Below are 26,044 nucleotides of genomic sequence, written 5' to 3' on the forward strand. Positions count from 1 at the left end.
TCTGTGCCTCCCCAAACAGCCTGGCCCCCACCCTCTATCTGCCCCCTCCCACTTCCCGCTCCCCTGTCTGCCCCCCTCAGAATCCTGCTCCTTGTCCCCTAACCACCCCCTCCCGTGACCCCACCCCGTATCCAACCCCCATTCTCCCAGTCCCCTGACTGCCCCTAACCCCTATCCACACCCCCGTCCCCTGACAGGCCCCCCGGGACTCCCATGCAGTGTGAGTGCCACTGAAAATCAGCTTGCGTGCTGCCTTCGGCACCCGTGCCATAGGTTGCCTGCCCCTGGTGTATAACAACACTGTCTTTCTGGGTATATATATGAACCTATACATTAAGATCTATTCCAATATATAGTTGTACAAATATGTTAAGTATCGAATCTATGGGCAAGTCTCTGAACTAGTGCAAGCTGACATAGTTCCACTGAAGCCTATGGACCTATGCTGACTTACACCAGTTTACACACATTCTATTCTTCTAGCATTAGTGGCAGTGTACGTCCATCTTTCCAGGGGCTTTTTACTTCGCATGCAAGATATGAGAACAAAACAGCTAAAATGTAATTTCCGTTACATTAAAATATTTTGGCATTTTAGAAGATTCAAAAGTACAAAAACAACAGCACGCGGGCCAGAAACTTTGGATTTTTGTCAGCTTCTGTTTAACTGAAAAATCTGCTATGTTTAGTAAATAAAATATCACAAGATTTTAGAGAGTTGAGGTGGGTGAGGTAATATTTTTTTTCTTGGATCAGCTTTGGATGGTGAAAGAGACAAGCTTTCCAGTTACACAAAGCTTTTCTTCAGGTCTGGAAAAGGTACTCAGATTTTAGTCCATAGGGTGTTAAGGATCTTTTTTAAAAATACACATAGCTGAGGAATACACCGTACAAGAATATTTTTAACTGAACATAATAATGTTTACATGGACAACTGCATTCCTTCCATCTCCTCTGAATAATCTACTATGTGTTTGTATATCTAAACTTCACTCAGCAGCTAAGAAAAAAAACTACAGTCCCTCAGCTACTGATTATCATGGAATATGTGCTTGAGGTTTGTCATAATATAGTAACAAACACTGAAAGAAATTAGTCTGTGTCCATAGTTGTATGCCTGGCCTGGATAATTTAAAAAGCTGCTTGTTACAGCATTGATGGAAATGGGAATTCTGAAGCAAAGCAGGATGCACACAGGACTCAAAGGCATCACACTGGGGATCCAACTACGTTCTTTTACTGTGTCTTCCCCATGGTACCTGACAACAGTGATTATTTGGGAAAAAAATGTTGTGCAGTTTCATGTTTATTGTCTTAGTGATTTCCAGTCAAATGTGCTAAGCAAGCTTACAAGTAAAAAGAAGGGGTTGTTTTTTTCCCTGTACTTCCAGAGCTGCAAACTCAACCTAGGATCTGAGTGAGAGTGAAACTGGCTTCTCTCCACTTGTGCATCATTGCCAGTGATAAAGTTGTGCAGGCCAGATTAGGCCGTCACTTATACAACCCCCTTGCCTTCAGGGTTTGCACAGGTGTTGCATGTTGGAACTTAGGGGAAAAAATCAGTTGAAGAAGTTTAAGAAGGAATAGAATAGGACTGCTGTTGACTGTGCTGGCTTTGAAGAGTTAATAGGAACGAAAACTACTCAGCTCCATTTTTTTCCACTAAAATGGACAGCTACGATTCTGAATACAGATGGAGATCTGTTGAGGAATAAGGTACCACAACAGATTGAATTTTCAAATTCTCATTGGATCCTTTTTAGGTATTCTTCCTCAAGTATTTAGAGGAAATGCAACTATGGTAATGAAAGATTTCTAGTATATACTATTACTCCTGAGCAGACATGCAAAACCCTTGAAGAGAACCACAGAAATTGGGCTTGTTTTTGGCTTAACTGGCTTGTGAGTTGCTTGTTGACTAGTTTTTGGCTTGTGCCTTTTTGCTTGTTTGGCTTGCAGCTTCTTTTTTTTGATCGGCTCCCGGCAAGCAGGGGCAAGGAGGGAGGGGTAAGCAGGGGCAAGGGGCAATCAGGGGCAAGTGGGGGGAGAGAGTCAGGGTGCACAGCAGGCCCACCACAGTCCCAGATTGCATGCTGGGTGGAGCTGGTCACATAGAGTGTTGGGGTTCTTAGGCATTGGCTTGTTTTGGCCTTGTTTTGAAATTGGATTAGCTTGATTTTTGAATTATTGTGAAAGTTGGGGGTGCTTATTTACCATGTGAAAGTTGGCAACTGTGGTCCTGAAGGCATTCTGCACCAAAAAAATTAAAAATTCTGTGCCAAAAAAATTAAAATTCTGCACACAATATTTTTAAATTCTGCAAAATTCTGCGAGTTTTATTTGTCTAGGGTTACCATATCTCGTAAATAAAAAAAGAGGACCCTCCACGGGCCCTGGCCTCGCCCATTTCACCCACCCCTAGCCCCGCCCCAACTCCGCCCCTTCCTCACCGTAACTCTGCCCCCTCCTCCCTCCCACTCCCAGCCAGGGGGAAAAGGCTGCCCCAGTGCTACCGGCTTCAGGGTTTGCTGGGCAGCCCTCAGACCCTGCGCCCCCAGCCGGCGCTTCCCCAGCGCAGCTGGAGCCCGGGCGGGGAAGTGCCCAGCTGGGGGTGCAGGGTCCGGAGGCAGGGGGGCTGCCCGAAGCCGGTAGCTCTCGGGCAGCCCAGCTCTTAAACAGAGCCGAAGAGGAGCAGAGCCTCCAGCCGCGGCGGCTCTGCTCCTCCCCAACTCTTCAGCTCTGTTTAAGAGCCGGGCTGCCCGAGTGCTACCGGCTTCAGGCAGCCCCCGTGCCTCCGGACCCTGCGCCGCCGGAGCCTGGGAGGGGAAGTGCCCGGCTGGGGGCGCAGGGTCTGGAGGCACGGGGGCTGCCCGAAGCCGGTAGCGCTCGGGCAGCCCGGCTCTTAAACAGAGCCGAAGAGTCGGGGAGGAGCAGAGCCGCCATTTTCCCGGACATGTTCGGCTTTTTGGCAATTCCCCCCGGACGGGGGTTTGACTGCCGAAAAGCCGGACATGTCCGGGAAAAAGAGGACTTATGGTAACCCTAATTTGTCAATAAATAAATGCAGAGGCTCCAGCATGGCAGTGGGGAGCACAGACCACTGGCTGCATGAAGGCGGGACACGGACTCAGTGATGAGGTTGCACCCAACCCTGACACAGCACAAGGCCTGGCCCTGCCCCAGAAACACCCTGGGGCCCTGTCCCTCTGCGCCAGCTGCTCCATGTGTGGGGCAGGCAAGCTCAACCAGGCAGGATCCAAGTGTGGAGTGGCTTGGTGTGGGGTGAGAGGATTCTCTGTGGGACAATTTGGGTGCAGGAAACTCCTTGCAGGGGAAGAGGAAGTCCCATCCTCTCCTGCCTCCAGCCCAGCTGATGTGGGGGGATCTGGATGCACAGAGGCTTGTTGGGGGGTGCCAGGTGCAGGGGTAATGGGACTCTGCAGGGGCTTCCAGATGAAATGGTTGGGGCTCGGGAGAGGGGTCTGGGTGTGGGGGTCTCATCTGGGGGCTCTGTCTGCTGGGGGAGTGGGGCTTGGTGGGGTGAGGGTCTGGGTGCAACTAGTTGGGAATCAGTGGCATGGGGGTCTGGAGGTGGGGTCTCAGGGTGGTGTAGGGAATAGGGCATCAGGGTGGGGAGCTCAGTGGGGGGTGGTCTGGGTGCAGGGGTGGGGGTCCGGAAGCAGGGGGTCTGGGTGAAGAGGGTTTTCAGATGCAGGAGTTGAGGTTCGGTTGGGTATGGAGGGCTAGCAGGTTCTGGATGTACCGGGTGAGGCTTGGCAGGAATGTCTGAGTATGGGAGGTCCGGATGCATGGTGATTATGTAGATGGGGGAGCAGCTCCCCATACAGTGACCCCTCTCCCCACAGCTGAGGAGCAATTGGGGCAGGAAGCAGGGGAGGATGCTGAGCTTCCTGCAGCTGGGGCAGGTTTCTGGGGGTGGGTCTGATACAGCCCCAGCCACTCCTTGCAGGGGAAGAGGAAGTCCCATCCTTTCCTGCCTCCAGCCCAGCCGGGACTAGCAGCTGATCTCAGCTCAGGGTAGGAGCCAGTGGCTGGGGTGTTCCGATTTAGCTCTCCTCCGGCTGCTCCAGGTGCCTCAAACAATGTACCTGCGCAGCTAGGGAGTGATATGTGACTGCTCTTGCAGCTTCACTTTGCTTCCCTGTCAGAAAGTCATTTTTCTGTGGGGAAGCAAAGAAATCTGTGGGGACATGAATTCTGCACATGTGCAGTGGTGCAGAATTCCCCCAGGAGTAATACTATCTGATACAGTTTAGTATTCAAAAATAATTAAACCACGATATTCTACAAGGTTTTAGTTAACTGCCTATTGTGTTTAGATAAGGAAACAAACAAACAAAACAAAATAAAAGAAATCTATCCTATAATATTTCTTGATCTTACAAACCATTTGTGCTGTAATACTTAGGCACAATGTGGTGAGTTGGGGCCCAATCCTGTTCCATTGAAGTCAATAGTCATACCTCTATTAACTTTACTGGAAAGAGGAGCAGGCCTCTAACTTAGTATTGCCTTTACAATTCCTTGTTGTTGCAACTTTTAAATCAAGCTCTTGAAATTAGCTGAACATATTTTCTATGGTTTTAATACACAGATATTTCTATTGCATTGTAAAAATAGGCTTTTAATACAAGAGAGTACTTAAGCAACTTACTACCAGCCATCAGTTTGATATCAACCCTGACATTATTTAATTTTGAGAATCACAGAGGTTAAAGCTCACTGAACTATAAACAGTTGGAAACATGCAGTGGAATCCCAAGGCACAGCTCTGCACAAGCTGTAATTTAAATCATATTGCATGCTAAGATGAAAAGGCAGCGTGGGTCCCAGAGGGCATGAATAAATGTGCAGTCACTGATTTGCCACACAAATTCATGTTGGGATTCTATAACTTTGCAACTGTGATGTCTACCATTAGTGCGAGGACCTATCATTTATTGAGTTTTGTGTATTTATATTAAATAAACCAAAGAACAAAAGCAATTACTTAGCCTTACAACCATTCAATCTGGAAGTTTTAGAAATTCATGAACAGAGAAAAGGGGAGTGATAGACACAAGCAGTGAGAGGAAGGTCTTAAGTCTAGAGGACAATTCACCTATGTCTAATGCTAATTAGGATTTTAATGTATGCACCAAGTATTCTGTTTAACTCAAATGCAATGGTTTACTTTGTATGCACAATTGTTGCAGTGCAAACACCAATCTGGAGCTGGTATTTGCACATGTGAAGGCCAATTATGGCTTTTTGCCTGATCAGATACCTCATATGCGCATTCATTTGTGGCAATTGCATGCAATGGTGCATGGTTTTTTGTACAAGCAGTTCAAAGTTTAGCAGTGTTCACATGTAGGGTTTTGGTTTGGCCCATTATGTACAGAAAACCATTCACAAAGTTTGGATCAGAAAACAAACTCCCAAAAGTCAGTCACTATTCAGATCCGGGTCCATTGGACTCCCATATGAAATATTTCAGGACACTGGTTTAAGACCACTTAAAATTCCCGTATGGTACACAGTTCTCATTTAGCTGTGTTTTTTTTTTTTCTTCTGAACTTATTTAAAACAGCTAAAAGGTTTGCCTAGGCATTATTTGACGTAAATGAAAGATTTTAAGGGAATTCAACAGGCATATAATGGGGTGACAGAAATCATATGAATCCCATAAAAGGTAACTAAAGTGAAGAGTCATCTTTAAGAAAAACAGCTATCTTTTTTACTATTAAAGAAATTAATCACATTGATAATGTATTGATAGTAAAGTATATCATTAATGATATGACCCAAGCTCCTCACCTAATGTAAACCAGTACAGCTATCCTGATTTCAATGTAGCTATGCCAATTAACGCCAGCTAAGGATCTGGTCCATGAGATCTTTTAGGAACAATAGAAACATAGGCCTGTTGTCTTTCTGTTAGCTAGTTTATCTATTTAATCTATGTATCTTCCAATGCGTTTGCCTTATGAAATATTTTCAATACTGTGTAAAAGAAGGACCTGATCAATCACATATAGGGGTAAGATCTGGGCCCATCTCTAATATCCCCCATAGCCACAGTAAATAGTGTTTCCCATGACTACATTAAAAAAAAATTCGAATAAAAAGGCCAGCTTATGTCTCCCTCTAACCAAGATTAAAACACATCCAATGACTTTGTGTCTAATACTGTGAATGTCATTAAATTCAAAATTTTTAATCTCTAAGGTGCCACAAGTACTCCTGTTCTTTTTGCGGATACAGACTAACACGGCTGCTACTCTGAAACCTGTCATTAAATTCAATGAAACTTGCTCAGTACCATCCAGCTTTGTGTGGCTGAAACCCTCTAATTCTCCATCCCCCCATGACCAGCGTGCCTAGTCACATCACACTTAACCTTTGGCTTGGCTTCTCAAAAAAGAATTTGTTTCACTCCATTCACAGCCTCAACAGTTTGGCAAACCACACTCAAGTGCCGCACTGGGCCTTTATATTGAACACACTAATCTGATTGTTTTTCCACTCTACAAACTTTGGGTCAACAATCAAGCCACTGCCAGAAACTAATTAATTTGCAAACAGGCCCTATTTTCACAGAGGGAGAGCTTTTGAGAGCTATGTCAGCAGAGCCAGTCACACCATGGTGACATGCATTGTCATGGCATCCACTTTGCTGGGTAATTTTCCTCACTAATTTTTCACCACACACATGAACTCAAATTACCCAGTCAACAGTAAATCTCTATTGAACGCCCACCAGACTCTGAACATGGTGGCCTGAGAAGAGGAAATTGGTACTGACAGGGTCAACATGAATTAAACTGATGGCTAGAGCAGAAGGGGAAAAAAAACAAGGAAAGAAAAAAGCAAATTCAGACATTTGTCATATTCAAAGTAGAGGGAAATGTTACAGACCTGATCCTGCTCCCATTGAAAACAATTAGAGTTTTGCCAGGGGATTCACTGGAAATATTTTTTTCTTTAAAACACTGGTTAGTCACCTCTGTTAACAGTAATTGCAAAACTCTCCAAGGGTCAGATGCTGACACCCTTACTCCGGGCTTGTCTACATGGAGACTTACTGTGTAGCAAGCCAGGGTGTAAATCCACAGTGCACTAGCTTGCCATGCACTAACTGGCCATGTGGACCCTGCTACCATGCCACAGGAGCAGTATGTCAAAGCACGCTGTAGATCTTTAGTATACAGTGGCCAGTTACTGCGTGGCAGGCGTGTGCACTGTAGATTCACACCCTAGTTTGTCACTCACTATTTCTCTGTGTAAACAAGCCCATCTTACTCACAATAACAATTGCATTTGTCTCTATTCATACTGAAATCAAGGGACTACTCGTGGAGCATGGTAGCTCTCAGCCTGAGCAAGAGTGGCACAAATGGCCCTAAATAAGGATGCTCTTCAAGGACTTTATTTTACCATTTCCAAGATCATGATTAGCCAACCTAGTTTTAAGGAGGAAATTAAGGGAATTTTATGAACATCAGCAACCTGTAAACCTCTTGAACTATCTCTTGGGTTTGCAAAGCCAGCCTCCACACACAAGAATCGTCTTGAATTAGCAGCCTGCCATTGAAACCCATGTTTCTTTTCTGATGGTGATTCAATTCTTTATAAAACATCCACTTGTATTATTTAAAGAGAAACCTGTTCCAGAGCCAGAAGAAAAGCTACAGTCTCGGAGTGTTAACATGCCACCTGTCCTGCAGAAAGGAGTGTCTTTTGTACTTGAACTCAGCATTATTCAATGTAATTCACTCTAGTGGGGAGGACATTCTGGCAAGGCTACACAACTGTAAACTAGTGAATGTGGGTGGCCTTTATGTCATATATATACATATATATATATACACACACACACATACACACTGTATTAGGGTGACCAGATGGGATGAAGAAAATATCGGGACATGGGGGGAGGGGGGTGTAGTCTTGCCGGCGGAGCAAAAAAAAAAACCAGGAGTGCAAACATCGGTCGGGATGCGGGACAACCCCCTAAATATCGGGACATCTGGTCACCCTACACTGATAGGGAATAGCATACAGATTGTTGTTAACAGCTACCAGGACTTCAATTATACAAACAGTCCATTATCTGGCTACCCTTCCTTATGAGGAATAGAACCTTACTCCACATTACGCTACAAGCACGTCCATTGACATCAATAACGTAATGATTAATAAACCAACAACTCAAATCTAGAACCAGTACAGAACGGATCTATAGGGCCTGATCATGACCCTAGTAGTGTGCACCTGCAGGTAAACACCCATGCCCTAGAGCTAAAATATGGTGGCTGAGTTCTGGACTGTGTCTTTAAGGGACATAGCGTAACCCACACAGCGTCTGGGTGTGGTGTTCTGTCCCGTCTAGTGGCACTGAGACCACTTAAAGAGAGAGAGTTAAATGAGTCTGCTCTAAAATGGGTCTGTTGGTGTTACAATAGCACAGTATTTTCATCACGGGGCGGGGAAGGGTGCCCTGTGGGCCTGTCTAAATTACAGCAGCCTCCCCATGTTGCCTATGGGCCATAGCGCTGGCCAGAATCTCTACAGCAGTACATGCTGCACCCCACCTTTTGCATGCCTGCTAAGAGGGGGTCTTCAGTAGGTAGTCTTATGGCTGTTTTTCACAGTGCCTACAACAGAAAGCCCTCTTCCCCGTAAAAAAACAAAAACACCACAGATCTGGGGTTGTCACACAGCTTTGTGCTACTCTGCCCATTTTACCCAACATAAAAGGGCCAGAGTGAGGGTGAAGAGCTTGTATAGTGGATAAAAACCCCTTTGAAAGAAAATGACCCCGGGCTGTATTATTAAGTATTGGAATGAGAAAATAGGGTCTAGTTGCTGAAAAGATTTCCAATAATTCCATTCAGACATTTGATGTGAGAGAGCAATTTTTTCTGGTGGAGGAAACTTTAAGAGTGCTTTTCCCCTGCATGCGCATGTGTCTCCTGAAAGTGGAGGAACCTTAAAGAAATTGCTCATTTCCTAATTGCTATTGGCCTTCAGTTCCTGCCTGGAATGGCTTCTTATATTTCATTAAAAATACCCCAAGTACCCAGACAGTATGTGTGAACTGGGTCAGACCTAAAGCTCCCCGTGCCACATTCCCTTAAATCAGTAGCTGTATAAACATCAAGTAACAACAGCAGCAAAGAAGAGAATTTTTGTGCTTCGAGTAATATAGCATTTACTCCAATAATTAGGTTTTAATTGCAGTAAAATGGCTGTAACACTCTGGGAAGAGAATGAGCACAGGAAGGAGCTGTGATAGAAGACAGGCGTATACAGATTAGGGAGCTGATGGAGAGCAAGAAATAACATTTTAAATCACGTTCAACATCTCAGGTTTGGAGCAAGACATGAAAGAGAAAAATCTGAAAATCCTATCTGGATTCTAGTCTATTCAGGTTTTTATACCACCCTCATCACCACAGTATCTGAGCACCATTAAGTCACATGACTAACATCTGTCACATGTGGAATTTGTCACATGGGAAATTATTATTACTATTCTTTTTTAGTAAAGAAGAACATGAAGGTAAAGGGGAGGGATATGTTCAAGAGGGGAAGGAGTCTTCCTGTTTAAATGGGTACATGTTTGTTATGTCTGCGGGAGTGAGAGTGTCCATGACATTGTGTCTACAAAAGGAAAGTGTGGTTCTTTTGTCTCTCTCTAGTGCTAGTCCACATAAGAGAATCTCAATCTGCTACTGCTTTCAGCTAATGGACATAGTCCTTGGACTCAAGCAGCAGATGTGCAGGATTCAAGTGCAAGAGGTCCTTGGAACAAACCCTACTGTTGGCTTAAGCAGAGCTGGTGATATCTAGGCTTGACAGAATTTGATTTTGACAGATAATATCAATATTTGTATGCATTTTTTTAGATTTTTATCAATTTAAATTTCCCAGATGATGGGGTATCAGATCACAAGGGAGCTCAGACAATATTTATTTAATGACAATTGATGGTTATTCAAAAAGTAAAAGCTTTATAACCATTAAAACACAAATTGTCAGCATTGCATGTCAAAATGTACAAAGTAAAGATCCTTAAATCAAACTATAACAAATTCTCAACTAGCATTTTTCTTACTTTGCTTATCTGTAAGTTTTGCTTATTATTGATGCAAATATTTTTTTCATTGGCTTGCTTGTGTGTGTTGAAATCAGTGTTCACTGACATTTACCAATAGATGTCTAATCCTTCCAAGCCCAGTTCTAGATTAATAAATATATCACACTTGTCCCAAGTAGTACTCAACCCTGGTTTGTGAAATAATGCTCACCATGTTTTGCACCAATTCAGCGGCACCATTTGTTGCCACGTGGGAGGTTTGCATGAAAGTGGGAGGTAGGGAAGGTATTTAAGAACATTCAGGGTAAGGGAGGTATGCAGAAGTGGGAGTGGTATGAAGAAATGCTGCATATGTGGAGAGAGAGAGGAATTAGTGTGGCCAACCAAAGAAGACTCATAGAGTCAAATACAGTAGAAAATCAGCATATTCAAGCCTCAGCGGAAGTTGGAAAGGAACAATAGTTCACTTCTAAACATCTTCACACATTTCATATGACCTTTTTAGAAAAGAAAATACCTGAAAATATTTAGAATCTTGTCTTTCTGATTCCATACACCACACTACACAGTGAGATATGCTAATATGCAAAGATATTTGCACATCGCCAGCACTGAGGCATCTTGTAATCTGTCATAAAGGGAAACTGTGTACAATGATGGCTATAAAGCACTGCACAAATGTCATAAGAGGATCAAGTCCATGTTTCCTGTCTTAGAGCCTGTGAAATTTAAGAGGGCATTTTCTTTTTTATTGAACCCTCGCTCAGCTTCTATAATACTCAGCTGTTTATGTAACCGTAAAGTAAAGATTATCAAGGACAATGTCTCCAGGGGACTATGCACAACTACTATCCCACTTTAAATATTAAACCACAGAAAGGATTCTAAAATCACATCATGGGGCTGCTTTAAAGCCACAGAAAGCAAGGAAATTCCAAGTTAAGACTGGAAATCCAGTCTGACATTAACTGAAACTGTTAGCAGGAGGGTGTTTCGAGCTTGCATCGCCTTGCTTTCGTGGGTGAAAAACAGATGCATAATGCTCCTTTAATGTCCCTTTTGTGGTTTAATTTCCTTTCAAACTGTCTGAAGCTCAACTCTGAATATTTTATCTTAAAATAAACATTTATGGACTATTCATTTTTCAAATCTGATTTTTTTAACTTTAAAGATGTCAGGCTGGAGCCCCTGTGCTCAGGTCAGAACCAGGGAGGGTGCGGGGAAAATTGGCTCTAAGCCATCTTTCCACTCCCCTAATCCTCCGCCCAAACAGAGGCTTTACTGCATTTCTGTGTTGCTTAGCATTTGCTTCAGCACACTGCACTGCAACTTCCCTCCTCCTCTCTCTCCCGCTCCTTGCCTCCACTTCCATCCATGCCTTCAACCCATCCAGGAATTCCCCTACGCCAGGGGATGGGAGTGGGTGGTATAGAACTGCATATGCTGTCTTTCCAGGGCCGGCTCCAGGCACCAGCCTCGCAAGCAAGTGCTTGGGGCGGCCACTCCGGAGGGGGCAGCATGTCTAGCTATTCGGCGGCAATCCGGCGGACAGTCCCTCACTCCCGCTCGGAGCGAAGGACCTCCCGCCGGCGCAGATCATGATCGCGGCTTTTTTTTTTTTTGGCTGCTTGGGCCAGCCAAAACCCTGGAGCTGGCCCTGTGTCTTTAGATCCCCCAAGAATTCCCACTACATCAGGGAAATCGCAGGCGCTGGCTTTCTCCTTTGCCTGGCAGTGCTCAACCCCCACTCAGCCCCAGGCCCTGCCCCCACTCCACCCCTTCCCCCAAACCCCAACCCCCACCCTGCTTCTTCCCTCCCAGTTCTGCCCCCTCCCCCAAGTGTGCCCCGTCCCTGCTCCTCTCCACTAGCGCCTCCTGCCCACCGTGGAACAGCTGATCACAGCGGGTGGGTGGCGCTGGAAGGGAGAGGGAGGAGTTGAGTGGCGGGGCTGCCTGTGGTTGGGAGGCGCTGGGGGGGGGACAGGAGGGGGAGAGCTGGCTGCCAGGGGGTGTTAAGCACCTACTAATTTTTTTCCATCCGTGCTCCAGCCCTGAAGTACCCATGGAGTTGGCGCTTATGAGGGAAATCCACAGCTAGGACATCCCTCCATCCCCTTTGTACTGAGAAAGCAGGACATAGGAGATGGAGCCCGGATCGCATCCTCTAACCTACGCATGCTCAAAATACCACCTTTCTGTCACTAATTTCAGATGTTCCCAAACCAGTGACTGGTTGGCCCAAGAGATAGGGAGCCTTTCAGTTGTAGTCTAGCAGTTAGAATCAGGGCCATGTGTGTAATGACAAAACCATTATCACTGAACATATCTTTTTAGTGGTTTTGGGATAACTCCAATAGAGCTGCCCACAACATAAGAAACTGGTACTTGGCTGATACTCCCTTATTGGAAGTCTCAGCAGAGGGTGATGGGAAGGAACGGGAAAGCTTTCACTTCTAGTGTATACAGAGCTCTGTGCATAGAGCACATCTCATCCTTCAACGCTGGCATATTTAATTAGAAATGTATTCTTTTAAAAAAAAATCTGAAACCCGGACATTTATTTTGTAATTACACATAAAAAAGGCAAATAGAAAAAGAAGAAACAAAGGAGCTGTATATCTGTATAGTTTCAGCCCCAGATGATTATTTTTGGACTTCTCTATTGGTCACAGAGAATTCAGCAGAAGTGCAGACAGGACCTCATTAATGAGAATGTACTGGAAAAAGTCCTGTAGCCTTTAATAGGGAGCAATAATTCTCTAACAGAATTCTCAAACCAACCTTTCGCAGGGTTCTAACTCTAGTAAATCACACAGGATCAATCTCTAATCCCTTATATAGGTTTTTGAGAACAATTTCTCACTTTAGTAAATTCAACAGGACTTTGCCATGCAGGAATGCAGTTTAAGGACTGCAATTAAATCCCAAACTCATGTATATTCTGTACAAGGTTGAAATTGTCTCCAGTTTTGTGTTAGTTCAAGAATATTTCATTTGAGAGGGGTCAGGGTTTGCAAGCTCTTTGTGTGCACTCTTATACTTCTCTCCATCTTCAGAATGAAGCAATTCTGGTTTCCGCACCCTCTCAGATGTTAACTCAGTGCTAATTTGGGAAAAGCAGTTTTCACATTCAGCACACTGATAACTGAATCCACAAAGGAATGACACATTTTCAGCGATGAAGAGCAGGGGATGCGGACAATGGCTGTGCTTTCCCACTGCATAAATCCTCCTGACTCAGCTGTCATTGTGTGAATCTACTGCACAAAAGCAGCTTTTACTTGCATGACTGGGCTTTATTTCACCAAGGCCATCACAATGGACATGGGTCCTGTGCTATTCTTAGTATTAATCTACCCCACAGCAAGATACTCTTCTGGCAGAATCTATCTATACAGATCAGTGACAAACTCTCACTTCCACTTCAATGTTCCCTGAAGTCCAGATACCCTATCATCAGAACAACAAGAAATCAATGAGCAATATTTCTGGATTATCAGGAGACAACTGCCTGCAAAAGCAATACCCAGTTGATGCAAACCTGTTCTCTCTCTCGCCCATGGGAGGTTTGCCATTGATTTCAATGGGAGCAGAATCAGATCCAATGTGTTTATCATTATTATTATATACATGTTATCTGTATTACATTAACATCTAGAGATCTCAATTAGGGATCCATTGTATTAGGCACCATCCATGCATCTAATAAAAAGTAAATCCCTTCCCAAGAGATCTTGCAATTTAAACAAAATAATACTAATGTGATACCAGGAAATCTTGGCAATAGCTAATATGCTTGTCCATTAAAGGTCATGTTTCAAAAGATACCTTCCCTTTTGCACTTGAAAAATTTGCACCTGTATTTTTGCACCTGCACTGAATTGTGGATTCAAATATGGTTACCTGACCCTCATGGAAGGTGCAAACATTTGAACACATTTTTGGGGTTCAGAAATAGGAATGCAAATACAAATTGTATCTACAGAAAGAGAGGCTGTCGGCCCTTTACAAAATTTAACCCTAAGTCTTTTAAATATCAATATGAGGTTGTCTAGAGTGTCTTCAATTACTTTAAACAAGCTATTGGAACCAATTAGCTTTTTAAATCTGTGAATGCATGAATATGTTAATGGACAAAAATAAACATACATTTGTGCACCTATCCAAATCCCATTGGAGTTAGTAGAAACTGACTTCACTTGGAATTGGATCAGGCCTTTATTTGCATGTGCAAATTATTTGATAACACCTGTAGTTGTGGTTTTTGCACTGGCAAATGAGCACTTCTGAATCTAACTGGTTAACTGCACATTGTAATTGAAGTTACTCCCCTGTGAAAATAGCAAAGATTCCAGTGATGGAGGCAAGCTCTAGGGCACCCAGGGCTCCTTTGACACTCCAACATATTGGGAGCTATGGCATGTTTGAGGGCTCCTGTTATCTAATTTTCCTTCTCCTCTTTCTCCTCCTGGGGAGTCTGGAGGGCCAATGTCAGAACTGCACCTCCGAGATGACCCGGTTGCATTATGAACTGGCCTGTAGAGGGTGCAACTCTAGTCAACATTCTCTCTAGCATTTGTGCTCAGACTTCCCTGCTGGTACTTACTCAGGCCTAGAAGTCCTGTTTAACATATATGTACAGCAGTCTGCTCCTGCCACATGATACTGCTTTAGCTGCTGCCTCTGGATATGGTTTAAATTTAATCACACTCCACAAATCTCAATATAATTAAAAACCAAAAAGCGCTCCTTTATAAATCACTCTTGATTAGTTTAACTGGTTTAAGACAAAATTCTGCTCCATATCAAGGAGAGGTAAACATGTCATGGGTGTTACTGGAAAGGAACTATTTGCGGTATGCTAGACTTTAAGAGCTACGTGAATATAACACTGGAAAAAATGTACGTCTCTCATACCATTCAGCCAACGGGAATCATGCTGCTCTGTCCTGATCGGATGATGGTGTCCCAGAGTTCGGAAAATCGCAAAATCTCTACCCATGAAGTCTGCTGCTGTCCCAGAGTACAATTCTCCATCTGTGGAATGAGATAACTGTAAACATTCTGTCGAGACGTGAACACATATTGCTACCTGTTACACTATTCCCAAATCATTCAGTGATCATGAGAAGGCTCCAAATATCAGGAGACTGGCTTAAAAGTTGTGAGGTTTTAAAATGTAATTGGTGGTGGTACTCTTTATTTGCCCTCTGGTTTCTGAGCCTTTAGGATGCACTGGGGTCGCATTTTCAGGATTTTCTCTGCAACCATGAGGGCTAGAAATTTAGTAGGTTTTTTTTTTAATTAAAGCTGAGTTTTTCACATGATCACTTGCCTCTAGGAGCTGGGACATTCAAGAAAAGTACCAAATATTTCAATACTTGTGATAAAATAGCAAGAGTTGGCAACCTTGCTTTTATGTTATATTGATGGAATATAGGGACCAAGCCACATCAATGATATCATAGCAAAACTTTATTCCTCCTGTTGAAGATGTCTGCATATAGTTCCAGGTGTTATATCCTAGTGTTAATCGTGACATCTTTCTGATACATGTCTGTGGTTGTCTTTTCGGTACCTGCTAAAGCAGCCACTTGAAGATATTAGACCCCGATTCTCAAGTAAGAATGGCAGTGATTTACACCTCACTTTGCACCGCTGCAAATGGTTACACAAGGTGTCAAGCTATGGAGAATCAGGCCCACTGGTTCCCAGTTCAGAAAGTTGCTGAATTCTTTCCTTGAATTGTTTACATGTGAACTGCTTTCTCATATCGGATTTTAACGATGAATTCTTTGGAAGCACTTTCATGAGCATCCTCCCCTGCTTGGGAAATAGAACATTTTTTTTTCCTTTCTGTGAACTTTCTGCTTGCAAGACTGTCACTCAGTGGCACACATTTCTCTCAGCACAGGTAGTAGGGAAGGAGGATAAACCTTTCTGTGGCATCCAGCCCATACGCAGTACACAGGTGGTCAAGTCTGAAATCAAACTCACATAATAACATAGACCCAGAAATGCCACTGCTGATCCAACCAGAAGGGTTACCAGGGACAAAGAATGATGTGGTCCCAATTCAAAAGGCGAAGCTCAAATCTCACAATAGATCCTTGCATTGTGCCACTATTCACAGTAGTCCTAGACCACTTGGTGAAGAGATGAATTCCAAGAAAAAGAATTAGATACACAATTAGAATTTTATCCACAAGCAGTTTCAAGGTGCCAGATATACAGCCAAATGACGGTGCCAGTTTTGTTAGAAGTAAAAGCAGAGGTATTCCAGGGATTTACTCTGGATTTAGAAAGCTGAGAGTACACTTTGCAGGATTGGGCCCTTATAGTGCATATATAAGCAGATCCAGTCCAGAGTTTCCCTTGGAAATTAAAATAAAAGTATGTCATTCCTCTCAACCAATATTTTAGCTGCCCATCTTAAAAGCGTCTTTAGACAGAAGGATAAATCTGAGGATGAAGCAACAGTTTTTTAAAGCTCAAGTGATAGATTTTTCTGGTCAGGCTGAATCCCACCATAGTCTGATTTTCAAACACCCTTTTGGAAACAAGCGTATGATTCTCATGCCAATTTTAGATATTTCCATGGTGGGACAGCCATGTCCAAACATGCCTATTGGATAACATTAGCATCTTTCCCCTGAAACACTGACAGCATAAAATTATCAATTGACGCTACAATGACTGTGTACCATATGGTATTCATGAAAGTCAGGAAGGGTGAAAACATGATAGCAGAAAGGCGTGGAATTGAATGAATTCACAGCAGAGATTATAAGCAAATAGACCAGTCGTGCCCAGCAGGAGGTGTAATCAGAAGTGAAACAGAACAGCATATCATTAATTAACAATTTCTCATTCTTCTGTTTCATTTTCTACTTTTTTTTTTCAAACAGGAGACAATCACTTAATTATAGTCCTTATTATGTACAGCATATGCAGCTGAGATTTTAAAGAACAACAACTCTTTTGGCTTGTGAAAAATGACTTTGATGCTCCTCTTAACCTTTCCTTAACCTTATCCTCATTTTCTTTTCATCCACTCCCAAGCAAGTCAGGATAAATCAATATAAATCAACAAAACCAGTTTTTTATTTCTGAGTTGTCAACAGATGGGAAAGTCACTCAAGGAAAAAAAGGATTCCAAATTTAATAATAGAATATTACAATTAAGCAAATAGTTCAACAACTTATTAAGATTTTTGTAATATTTTGCATTTTTGGGTCCCTTGGCACTTGAGGATCTCATTCAACACATGAAGAACTGTAAAACTGTTGAGGTGCAGTCGCCTCAGGAATGCAACATGGCTTCCTGGTTTGTGCCAGTTCATCACATGACAATTTAACATTATTATGGTCTGATCTGATCTGATGGAGCTTGTCTTTGCCAGCAGTCATAGGTGGGATGGGAATCCCACCAACAAGAAGCTGAAGGATGCATTTTACATCGAGTTCTGAACTGGGCTAGAACTTAGCTTTTGGAAGTCAAAAGGCAAGTTTTTGCTTTCTATTACAGCTACCTCTAAGTAGGGATGGGTAAGTATGTTTCAAGAAAAGAACTATTTGACTCTTGGCCTACAACTTGAACTGATTCACTGAGATATGCAAGAGTTCTGACAGGGTTCAATCCAGTGCCCATTGAAGTTAATGGAATTAGATGAGGCCCTTATCGTGGGTAAGGGTGAGAGATTGGGCTTTCATGGGTAAGAATTGCAGGACTGAGCCCATTGTGTTTTAAAAATCATTTCTAATTTTTTGTACATCTCTGTGTCTCCTTGTTCCAATTAGGATTAGATGCACAGTACGGCAGGAAGGGGTGTTCTTACTCTATTTCCAGTTCAACCAGCAGCAAGAAGTACCAAGACTCTCACAAGAGGGGTGAGCCTCTTTGTGTGCAATTTTTCGGATTCAGGATAACCCAAAATGATTTCCCAGAACTTGAGTTTGAAATTTAGATCAAAATTTTGCCCCTTCTCTATGTATAAGCATTGGGTGTTTATGCAGCCCTTCACTTTGGAACCTCGTGCGAATGACCCATGGCTACTATAAATTTAAAAGGGTTTCTCATGCCATTGCTAAGCCCTCTGACCTCCAATTAATGCCTAAATTGATAGTATTGTCACTAGCAGCTTTAAAAAAATATTGGAATTTAAAGTTCAAAAAAATTACAATAATTTCTGAAGCTGAAAAAACCCAAATTGTCAGTTTTCATTTATGTCCAGACAGCATAAAGAAATGGATACCGCTCCCTATACCGAGCAAATACGTCATTTTCTTTCATCAGCTTGCAGAGAGCTGTGTAAGGAGCTAGGTGTTGTGAAAACAAATCTCTTTGGCCAAAAGGACTGGTGTTGACACACATACGCAAACAGATATATTGTATATTAACTTTCCAAATTCAGAGGTGACCATTACAGTGCACAACCACTCTGTTTCTCATTGTAAATCTTTTGAACAGAACAGTTTTTCCTGATCCATTGAACTTTAAGAACAATTTCCAGGTTTTCTTAGATACCAAGATGCCTGAAATTAAACAATGTTCATGTATCTTTTGTACTTTTTTGTCTTCGGCTCTTAACTATAAAAGAGTTGCTTAGTTCTTGGACATTAGTGAAGTTTGAGGTTCTTGTTTTAAGGTCATGATCAATTTTAGCTGTCCAAGGATGAAGATAAAACTAATTCTGGAATGGGCAGGTTACTGCAACACTTTTGAAAGAATTCCCTAATGAAATCTGGTACCAAGTGGACAGAGGACTCCCTATTAAGGCTGGGTATGACAGAGTGTTAACAGCAGCACCCTGATCACTGATGTTGCTGCAGCATGAAGAAGGCTGAAGGCTCAGCGGTGAGCAATTAAATAGTTTTTGTTGGGGGATTATGAGCCCCCGGGTGGTAATTACTTGACTAATGATGTAATTGGGAGGATACAAGTAGAAGAAACAGGAAGTAAAGTGGGGCTCAGCGGGGGAGGTGTACTGATGAGGGAGTCTGTGTGGCAAACACCTGTTATAAGATGTCTGTGTTATGTTCTGTGTGTAAAAATGTGGAGAAATAAAAGATATCAGTGGTGAAAGAAAAACAGCTTGGACATCTTTATGACTGTTAGGTACCAGGAATAGGCTGGACAGTGCAGCACACCGGGTAACATCGGTGGCACCCTGTGACACTAGGACACTCAACAATGGCTTGACTGTTCCCACTGAATTCAATGGCAAAACTTCCATTGACTTCAATGGGAGCAGTTAAGACAAATATGAAGAGATTTTTGAAAATCCCAGATGCGATTTTCAGAGGAACTTAATGATTCCAATACTATTGATAGTCAGTGCAGCTGGACTGTCTAACTCCTTGACACTTCTTTGAAAATCCCTAAAGTCTAAGTGTCTCAGACTAATTCGTTAGTTAACAATCTTCTCTTAGAATCGTAGAATAGTAGGACTGGAAGGGACTTCGAGAGGTCATCTAGTTCAGTCCCCTGCACTCAAGGCAGGACTAAGTATTATCTAGATCATCCCTGACAGGTGTTTGTCTAACCTGCTCTTGCGACTTTCATAGTTGAAACACACCCTACCTTTCCCTTTTCCTCCTGTCCTGTAATAGATGAAACCAGTGCCTTGGGAGTAGATACTCCGAACAGTTTCATGTATTAACATGCTCACATGCTGCTTGTTTAGTTAGCAACATATAGATAAGGAATGATGGCTAAAGAATGGCTTGGATTCTTGAGGGCATGTTCAAAACTGGCATCTACTCAGAGCAGAGTAGCAATAGATACCTTTAACGAACATTAAAAAATAATGAATAATGTTTACAAGTGGATGGAGTGAGAAACATATTTTGAAAATATACCGGAACAATTTAATAATGATGAAATGTTTCTTTAAAGCATGATTGAATTTTATCACATAAGTGTTTCTTTCAGATGAGACAAAAATGGAAAACCCTGAATACTAATGGCTATTAAATATCATAGGGCACTTTTTGCATATTAATCTTGGTGTCCTACTGAAATTCCAACTTGGGCAATCACATTCTACTCACCTAAAATTTGCCTTGTTGTTTCTGAGTGAAGAATTTATTCTTTGCCTTCACTCTTTAAAAAAGTCACTGTTTAGGGTTGCTGGTAGTATAGAAGCTATGTTACACCTCAGAGGTGGCTGCCTTTTAGTGACGGTTGAGTGATCATTTTAAATATCCACAGAAAAAAACCCTGTGAGTATGTGTGGGTGCAAATTGCAATCCCTGGCCTTGAAGAAGGCAGCTGCAGCAAAGGAGATATTCACTTATAGGAAAAGGCAGGAGAAAGTACAGCTGTCTCCTTCCAAAGGGCTTTACTGTGGCAGTGGTCCCCAAACTGCAAGGCGCACTCCCCTAGGGGAGCACAGAGGAACGTGCAGGTGTATGTGGCAGGGCCCGGACCAGCCCCCCATGGGGGGGGGGGGGAATGAGTGTCACCCAGCCCTGCTCTGCCCCCAGCCACAGCTGCCGATCTGGCTCCAGCCTCGGGCCCCGGCTGCTGCCCCACTCCTGGCCCTGACCACAGCTCTGCTCCCGGCCTCGGCTCCTGACTGCGTTTCCTGCGGGGCGTGGACAGGTTCCATTACAGGTAAGGGGGAGTGCGACAGAAAAAGTTTTGGGACCACTGTACTATGGGAAAGCAGTTGTGGCTTAATCAGCTCATCTCCCAGCGAGCCTGGCTCCACCCTCTTCCGGGTCAAACCCACCCACTTGGAATGCTGCATCTGCTGCTTCAAAGGCCACATAGGTACAGTGGGGGCTGTGCTTCCCACCAGACCAACTTTCTGCTGGAGGGCCACTGGCAGAGTAAGCCATTGGAAACCAGTGAGTGAATCTGGCCCCCACTTCGTAAAGTACTTAGGGAACTTTTGTAGTAAAATGTAGCATTATAATGTAGTCCATAACACAGTGTGGCAATAAGGAAACCAGTAAGAAGTCTTAGAGAGGCAAAAATTGTCCTGTGGTTTAAAAAAGAAAAAAAAAATCAATCTGCCTGATTTTCAAGAGTACAAGTAAGCACACTACTTGAAGCCTGAGTCAAAACCAAATAAGGTGCTCAGGATAATGATCTATAGTGGGGAAATATATATTTAAGACAGAGGAAAAAAAATACTGAGGCAGCAAAAATGTGACTAACCTGACAAAGGCAAAGATTTGTTAAAAACATTGAAAGCAAAGCCAAAGGAAATAAAATAATCATATTTGTGCAGGACCGGGTAAAAAAAGGAATGCAAAAGATTAGACTCTTGACTTTGTGTGGTTGCATACCGTGTGTATCACGTAATACCGGCTTGTCATCATCCCTTTTCTTTATTGAATATTAAAGTAAATAGTCAAGTCAATCCCAGGGGAGCAGCTCCATCACAAATTAAAGTTGCTCCAGGCATTAATTTATACACCAGCCTTTTAGGTACATGGTTTCTTTCCTTTTCATTTGGAGTAAGTACAGGGTGCAAGTTGGAGCAAGGTATGTGCTTCTTTCTTGTTTACAAAACTGTGTGGCCCCAGGGCAGCTCATCACCTGTGATCATTAGGGCTACCTCTGGACTAAGTATTCTTTCTGTCTTTTATGAGCAAATGCAGTGTAAATGGAGCATGAATGTTTATTGGGTAAAGACCTACAATTACCAATGTTTGAAAAGTAACAGAGAATATAACTCACGCTGGACTAGTTTGTATCTTCTGGAGGGTTTTGGGGGGACACAGAACAGTGAACTTTTGAAAGTCCATTGATGCCTCCTTGATGCTGACGCAGACCATTGGATCTTGAATTATAACTACTGATCTTGACCCCACAAAGTCATGTATCAAGGACAAAGCCACTGTAGCAAAACCCATGAAGTTTTAACTGCTCGGGTAAGGGGAAAAGGGGAAAATGTCTTTTTATTTCCTTCTCACACAACACTCCTGTGCTTTGTTATAAGAACAAGATAAGAAAAAGGAAAAGGAAAAATTAGACATTAAAATAAAAAGGGAGGCTGAGATTTTCAATGCAGTGTAGGGGATTTTGACACACATCTTCCATTAATTTAGTGACTCCTGATTTAATAATAGTTAATTCAATGAAGGATGTGTGTTTAAATCTCCTAGCCTGCTTTGCAAAACTCAGCCAGAAAATCTAAACAGGCTCAGTGAAGCAATAGTAACTTCGGGCCAGATTTTGTAAAGGTATTTAGATATCCAGTTGAAATCAGTGAAATCACTTAAACACATTTAAAACTCAGGCCCTTCGATCCTGATCCTGCAACTGAAAGTGTTTGAATACCCCCACCCTCACCCCAGTGTCTTCATAGGGCCATCAGTAACCTCAGTGAGGCTCTGTGTGGGTGTGTTAGGAACTGGGACATAAGCAGTATGTCCTAGTGGGCAGAGCTGGTGTTAAGACAGGGAATGGAAGTAGAGGCCAGAGATGGAGTCAACTGCCAAGTGTCAGAGCCAAGGGTTGAGCCAGAGTCAGGAACGGTAATTGAAGCTGAGGTTTGGAGCCTGGTTCAGGCCAAGAGTTGAACCAGAGTCAGAGCTGTGCTCAGACACCAAGTGCCAAGCCAAGGGTTGAGCCAGAGTCCGTCAGAAGTCAGAGCCAAGGGTCAGAGCCAGGACTGGTAGCCGATGGTCAGGATCAAGGTGAAATGGTAGGAACAAGAGAGATAGGCCAGAATCAGGCACAGAGCAGGAGCAAGGTGGAAGCTAGGAGTGAGGAGCAGCTCAGGAACTAGGAACAGAGTTGGATCAGGATTGCAGGAGGCAAACAAGAGCAGGGTCTGATGTGGCAGCAGCAGCAGAAGGTCGGCACAGTTGTTCAGACAGCCCAGCTGGCTCATTGATGGCTCAAGTAGAAGGAGTAAGCCAATCAGACGGCTGCAGGCCTTGGATGCTCTGAGAGAATGTCCTCTGGGGTTTGACCTTCCAGGTTTAGCGAGAGGCAGGAATGGCGCCAGGGTTTTTGTCGCCCTAGGCGGCAGCACTCCTCCTCTGAGCATTTAGAGGAATCTGGGGTCTTTGGTGTCGGGGGTCCTTCCACTCCGCGTCTTCAGGGCACTTCGGCGGCAGGTCCCGGAGTGAGTGAAGGACCCGCCGCTGAATTGCCGCCGAAGATCCGGAGCAGAAGGACCCCCCGCAGCTGAATTTCTGCTGAGGGCGGCAAAATGCCGTCCCCTAAATCCTGCCGTTCTAGGCGACTGCCTAGGGTCACCTAGTGGAAGCGCCGGCCCTGGCGAGAGGCTACTTCACCCATCTCCCTTGGTGCTGATGAATGAGAGTCAGTACTCCAGGGACCCCACAACCCCAGATTCTAGACCTGCACCCTAGCACCCATAGACAGCTGTAGAATCAGGTTCTTAGGGTTTGTATGTGGAAATTCCTGAGTATCCCTTGTTCCCACTGACTTCAGCTGAAATTAAGAGTGTGCAACACTTGCCACCTCAAGCTCTTAATGGGGAAACAAAGCAAAACAGCTGATATTTGAGGCATCTTTTATATAGTCACCTTATTTGCAAAACACTTGGATAAACCCATCTGCCAAATAATCAACCTGGAATTATTTTAACATAGAACTCTCACCCCAAAAACAACAACAACAAACCCACAACCACTGAGAAATAGTGTGAAAGGGAAAATGTAGCAAACTTGTATTTCTCTTTGGAGAAAGTAGGTCTCATTCATTTTACACTGCCACACGTACCTATTAAAAGAGAAGCTGTCAGCAATTTGGGGTCATAGGGGCTTTTCCCTCGTCCATTTTCAAAATGTGAATCCTCCAGTTTAAAAATGTTGTCCTGTTGAGGAAAAGAAAAAACAATACAATTATCTGACAAAAGGACACTAATATTGAGTCTGATTCAATACAGTGTTGCATCCAAGATAGCTACAGAGGGCCAGATCCTCGGCCGGGGCAAATTGGAATATCACCCGGGAGGTCAATGAAGCTACACCTGCCTGCAGCAGCTAAGAATCTGGCCCAGACTGTCTGTCTTACAGCTAGAATGACATTGCTGAACATCAGTCAAAAATCATTCAGACAACTCCTGAGCTCTAGTCTATTCCTCATATGTTTGTAATAACTTTGCATTGCTTTCAGTGGGAGTTTGCCTGGGTAAGGACTGAATAAAGATCTTGGTGTTTGGACTTTGTATCTGGAATTAAAAAAGGTGAAGCATATTTCACTGATCACGATAGCCACATTTCCCAAGGAGAAATCTTGGCATAAATTGCAGTGTTGCATCCTGCTCCAGCTAACTTGGGCTTTTAAAGACCGGCATTTCCCTTATCCCCAGACTCAGTTCATTCACATTATTAGTAGTCATTTCTTTCAATACTTTTCAATGCATTACTTTTTAGTTCTATGAGCTGGGGGAACAGCATGATGAGATATAAACGAGATCAAATAAAACCTCAGCCAACTCTAAACAAATCCGGTCCAATAAATACAAGACAATGGGATTTCAGTACATCTAATTATTTTTCATTGGCTCAGGGCCATATCTGCCAATCAAATTGAGCACAACGTTTCTAGTTTTTGCAATGTGGGTAAAATCCACATCTTCCATGTAAAGCCAGAATATATGCTGGGGACAGATTTCCATCTCATCTGTACATGCCATGGACTATAGTTACAGATGCAGTTTGCTGTAACCCTCTTTTTCCCCTTCCTCTCTCACGGGATTATAGTCAGGGGTCCTATTGTGTTAGGTGCTGTACAGATGCATAAAAAAGAAACAGTCCCATATTTTAGGCCTAACACAATATTAGTAGTTTAAAGCAACTAAGGCACATGATATCTTTCTTCCAATATCTTAACAACCTGCCTCCATATTTTCTCTCATCTTCCTTTTCTCATTCCCTTCATTCATACCTTGTCATTTACCTCGTCACCTCCTGTAAGGACTCTATGCTTTCTCTTATGCTATCTCTCTGTGCCTGAGGATCCACTCTGATCTGCATCATGGCATCTCTCTCTTCTCCTTCAACCTCTCCTTTTTTGTTTAGTCTTCAAACTATGATCTTCATTCCACCACTCTGACTCTATTTCCTGACTTTGCTCCCTCAAATAATTAATTGTAGCATATTAACTTACAAAAGATGAAAACTTGATCTGAACTTTAGCTGCACACCCCAAATCTAGTTCTTGCATAATAAATTAAAGGAATAAGCAGATGATATTATTAGCGCTGGACAATAGTAATAGAAAATGGCACTAATGCTATAAGCCATTTTTAATAAAAATGTTATTATCAATATATATTTCCTTGGGATTCTTTCATTAATGAAGATAATTGCTCAACCTGTACCCCAATGGATACTTGATAATGTTACAAGTTACTGTCATGACAGTTTTAATATCATCCCAAGGTAATCCAGTGTGCCATTATGAGACAAATAAGAAACAGATGTGGAGAATTATTCGATAGATGAAGGCCCTGATTTTAGACTCCATTGTAGCAGTTTGATGACACTGTGATTCCATTAACAACGGTTTATGACTGGCATAGCGGAGTGGAAAATCTGGCCCACAGAATATACGCATGATATATTCATATCTCTTGTGATATATTCATATCATTCAAAGCTCTTGGCTTTTGGGGAATAACCCCTTTGAAATAAAAGGAAAAATAGAGAAATCTCACAGTGTTTCAATATTTGAGTTTAAATACTATGTAAATATGTTAATTAAGTTCCCAAGTCTATCAGCAAGAAATAATAATAATAAATGTATAATTGTTAGGTGACCCATAAATATATCATGGTTAGTTTGAAGGCCTCTGGAAGCATGCTCCCCTGGAAGCATAACCTATTACAAGTAGGCCAACTTGCCCAAATACATTTAAGTGCAGAAGTCACAGTAAAATTTCACCCCTTAGAATACAAACAAGCAGTAAACAGAGCAAATTATTAAGAAGATCTTGCACACAC

At 42.9% G+C, this 26,044-nt stretch overlaps 1 protein-coding gene across 4 annotated transcripts in view; it reads right to left on the reverse strand.

Moving 5' to 3' along the window:
* The window catches only part of SEMA3A (semaphorin 3A), a 412,569-nt gene that overhangs the window by 59,707 nt on the left and 326,818 nt on the right, over positions 1 to 26,044 (reverse strand). For all 4 annotated transcript variants that reach the window (XM_054017194.1, XM_054017206.1, XM_054017202.1 and 1 more), the window contains exons 6-7: positions 23,817 to 23,910; positions 15,023 to 15,142 (exon numbers count right to left, since the gene is read on the reverse strand). In XM_054017194.1, coding sequence (XP_053873169.1) covers positions 15,023 to 15,142; positions 23,817 to 23,910 — 214 coding nt within the window. The remainder of the gene's footprint in view (positions 1 to 15,022; positions 15,143 to 23,816; positions 23,911 to 26,044) is intronic.

Source organism: Malaclemys terrapin, chromosome 1 (assembly GCF_027887155.1).
Source record: "Malaclemys terrapin pileata isolate rMalTer1 chromosome 1, rMalTer1.hap1, whole genome shotgun sequence".
Taxonomy (NCBI): domain Eukaryota; kingdom Metazoa; phylum Chordata; order Testudines; family Emydidae; genus Malaclemys; species Malaclemys terrapin.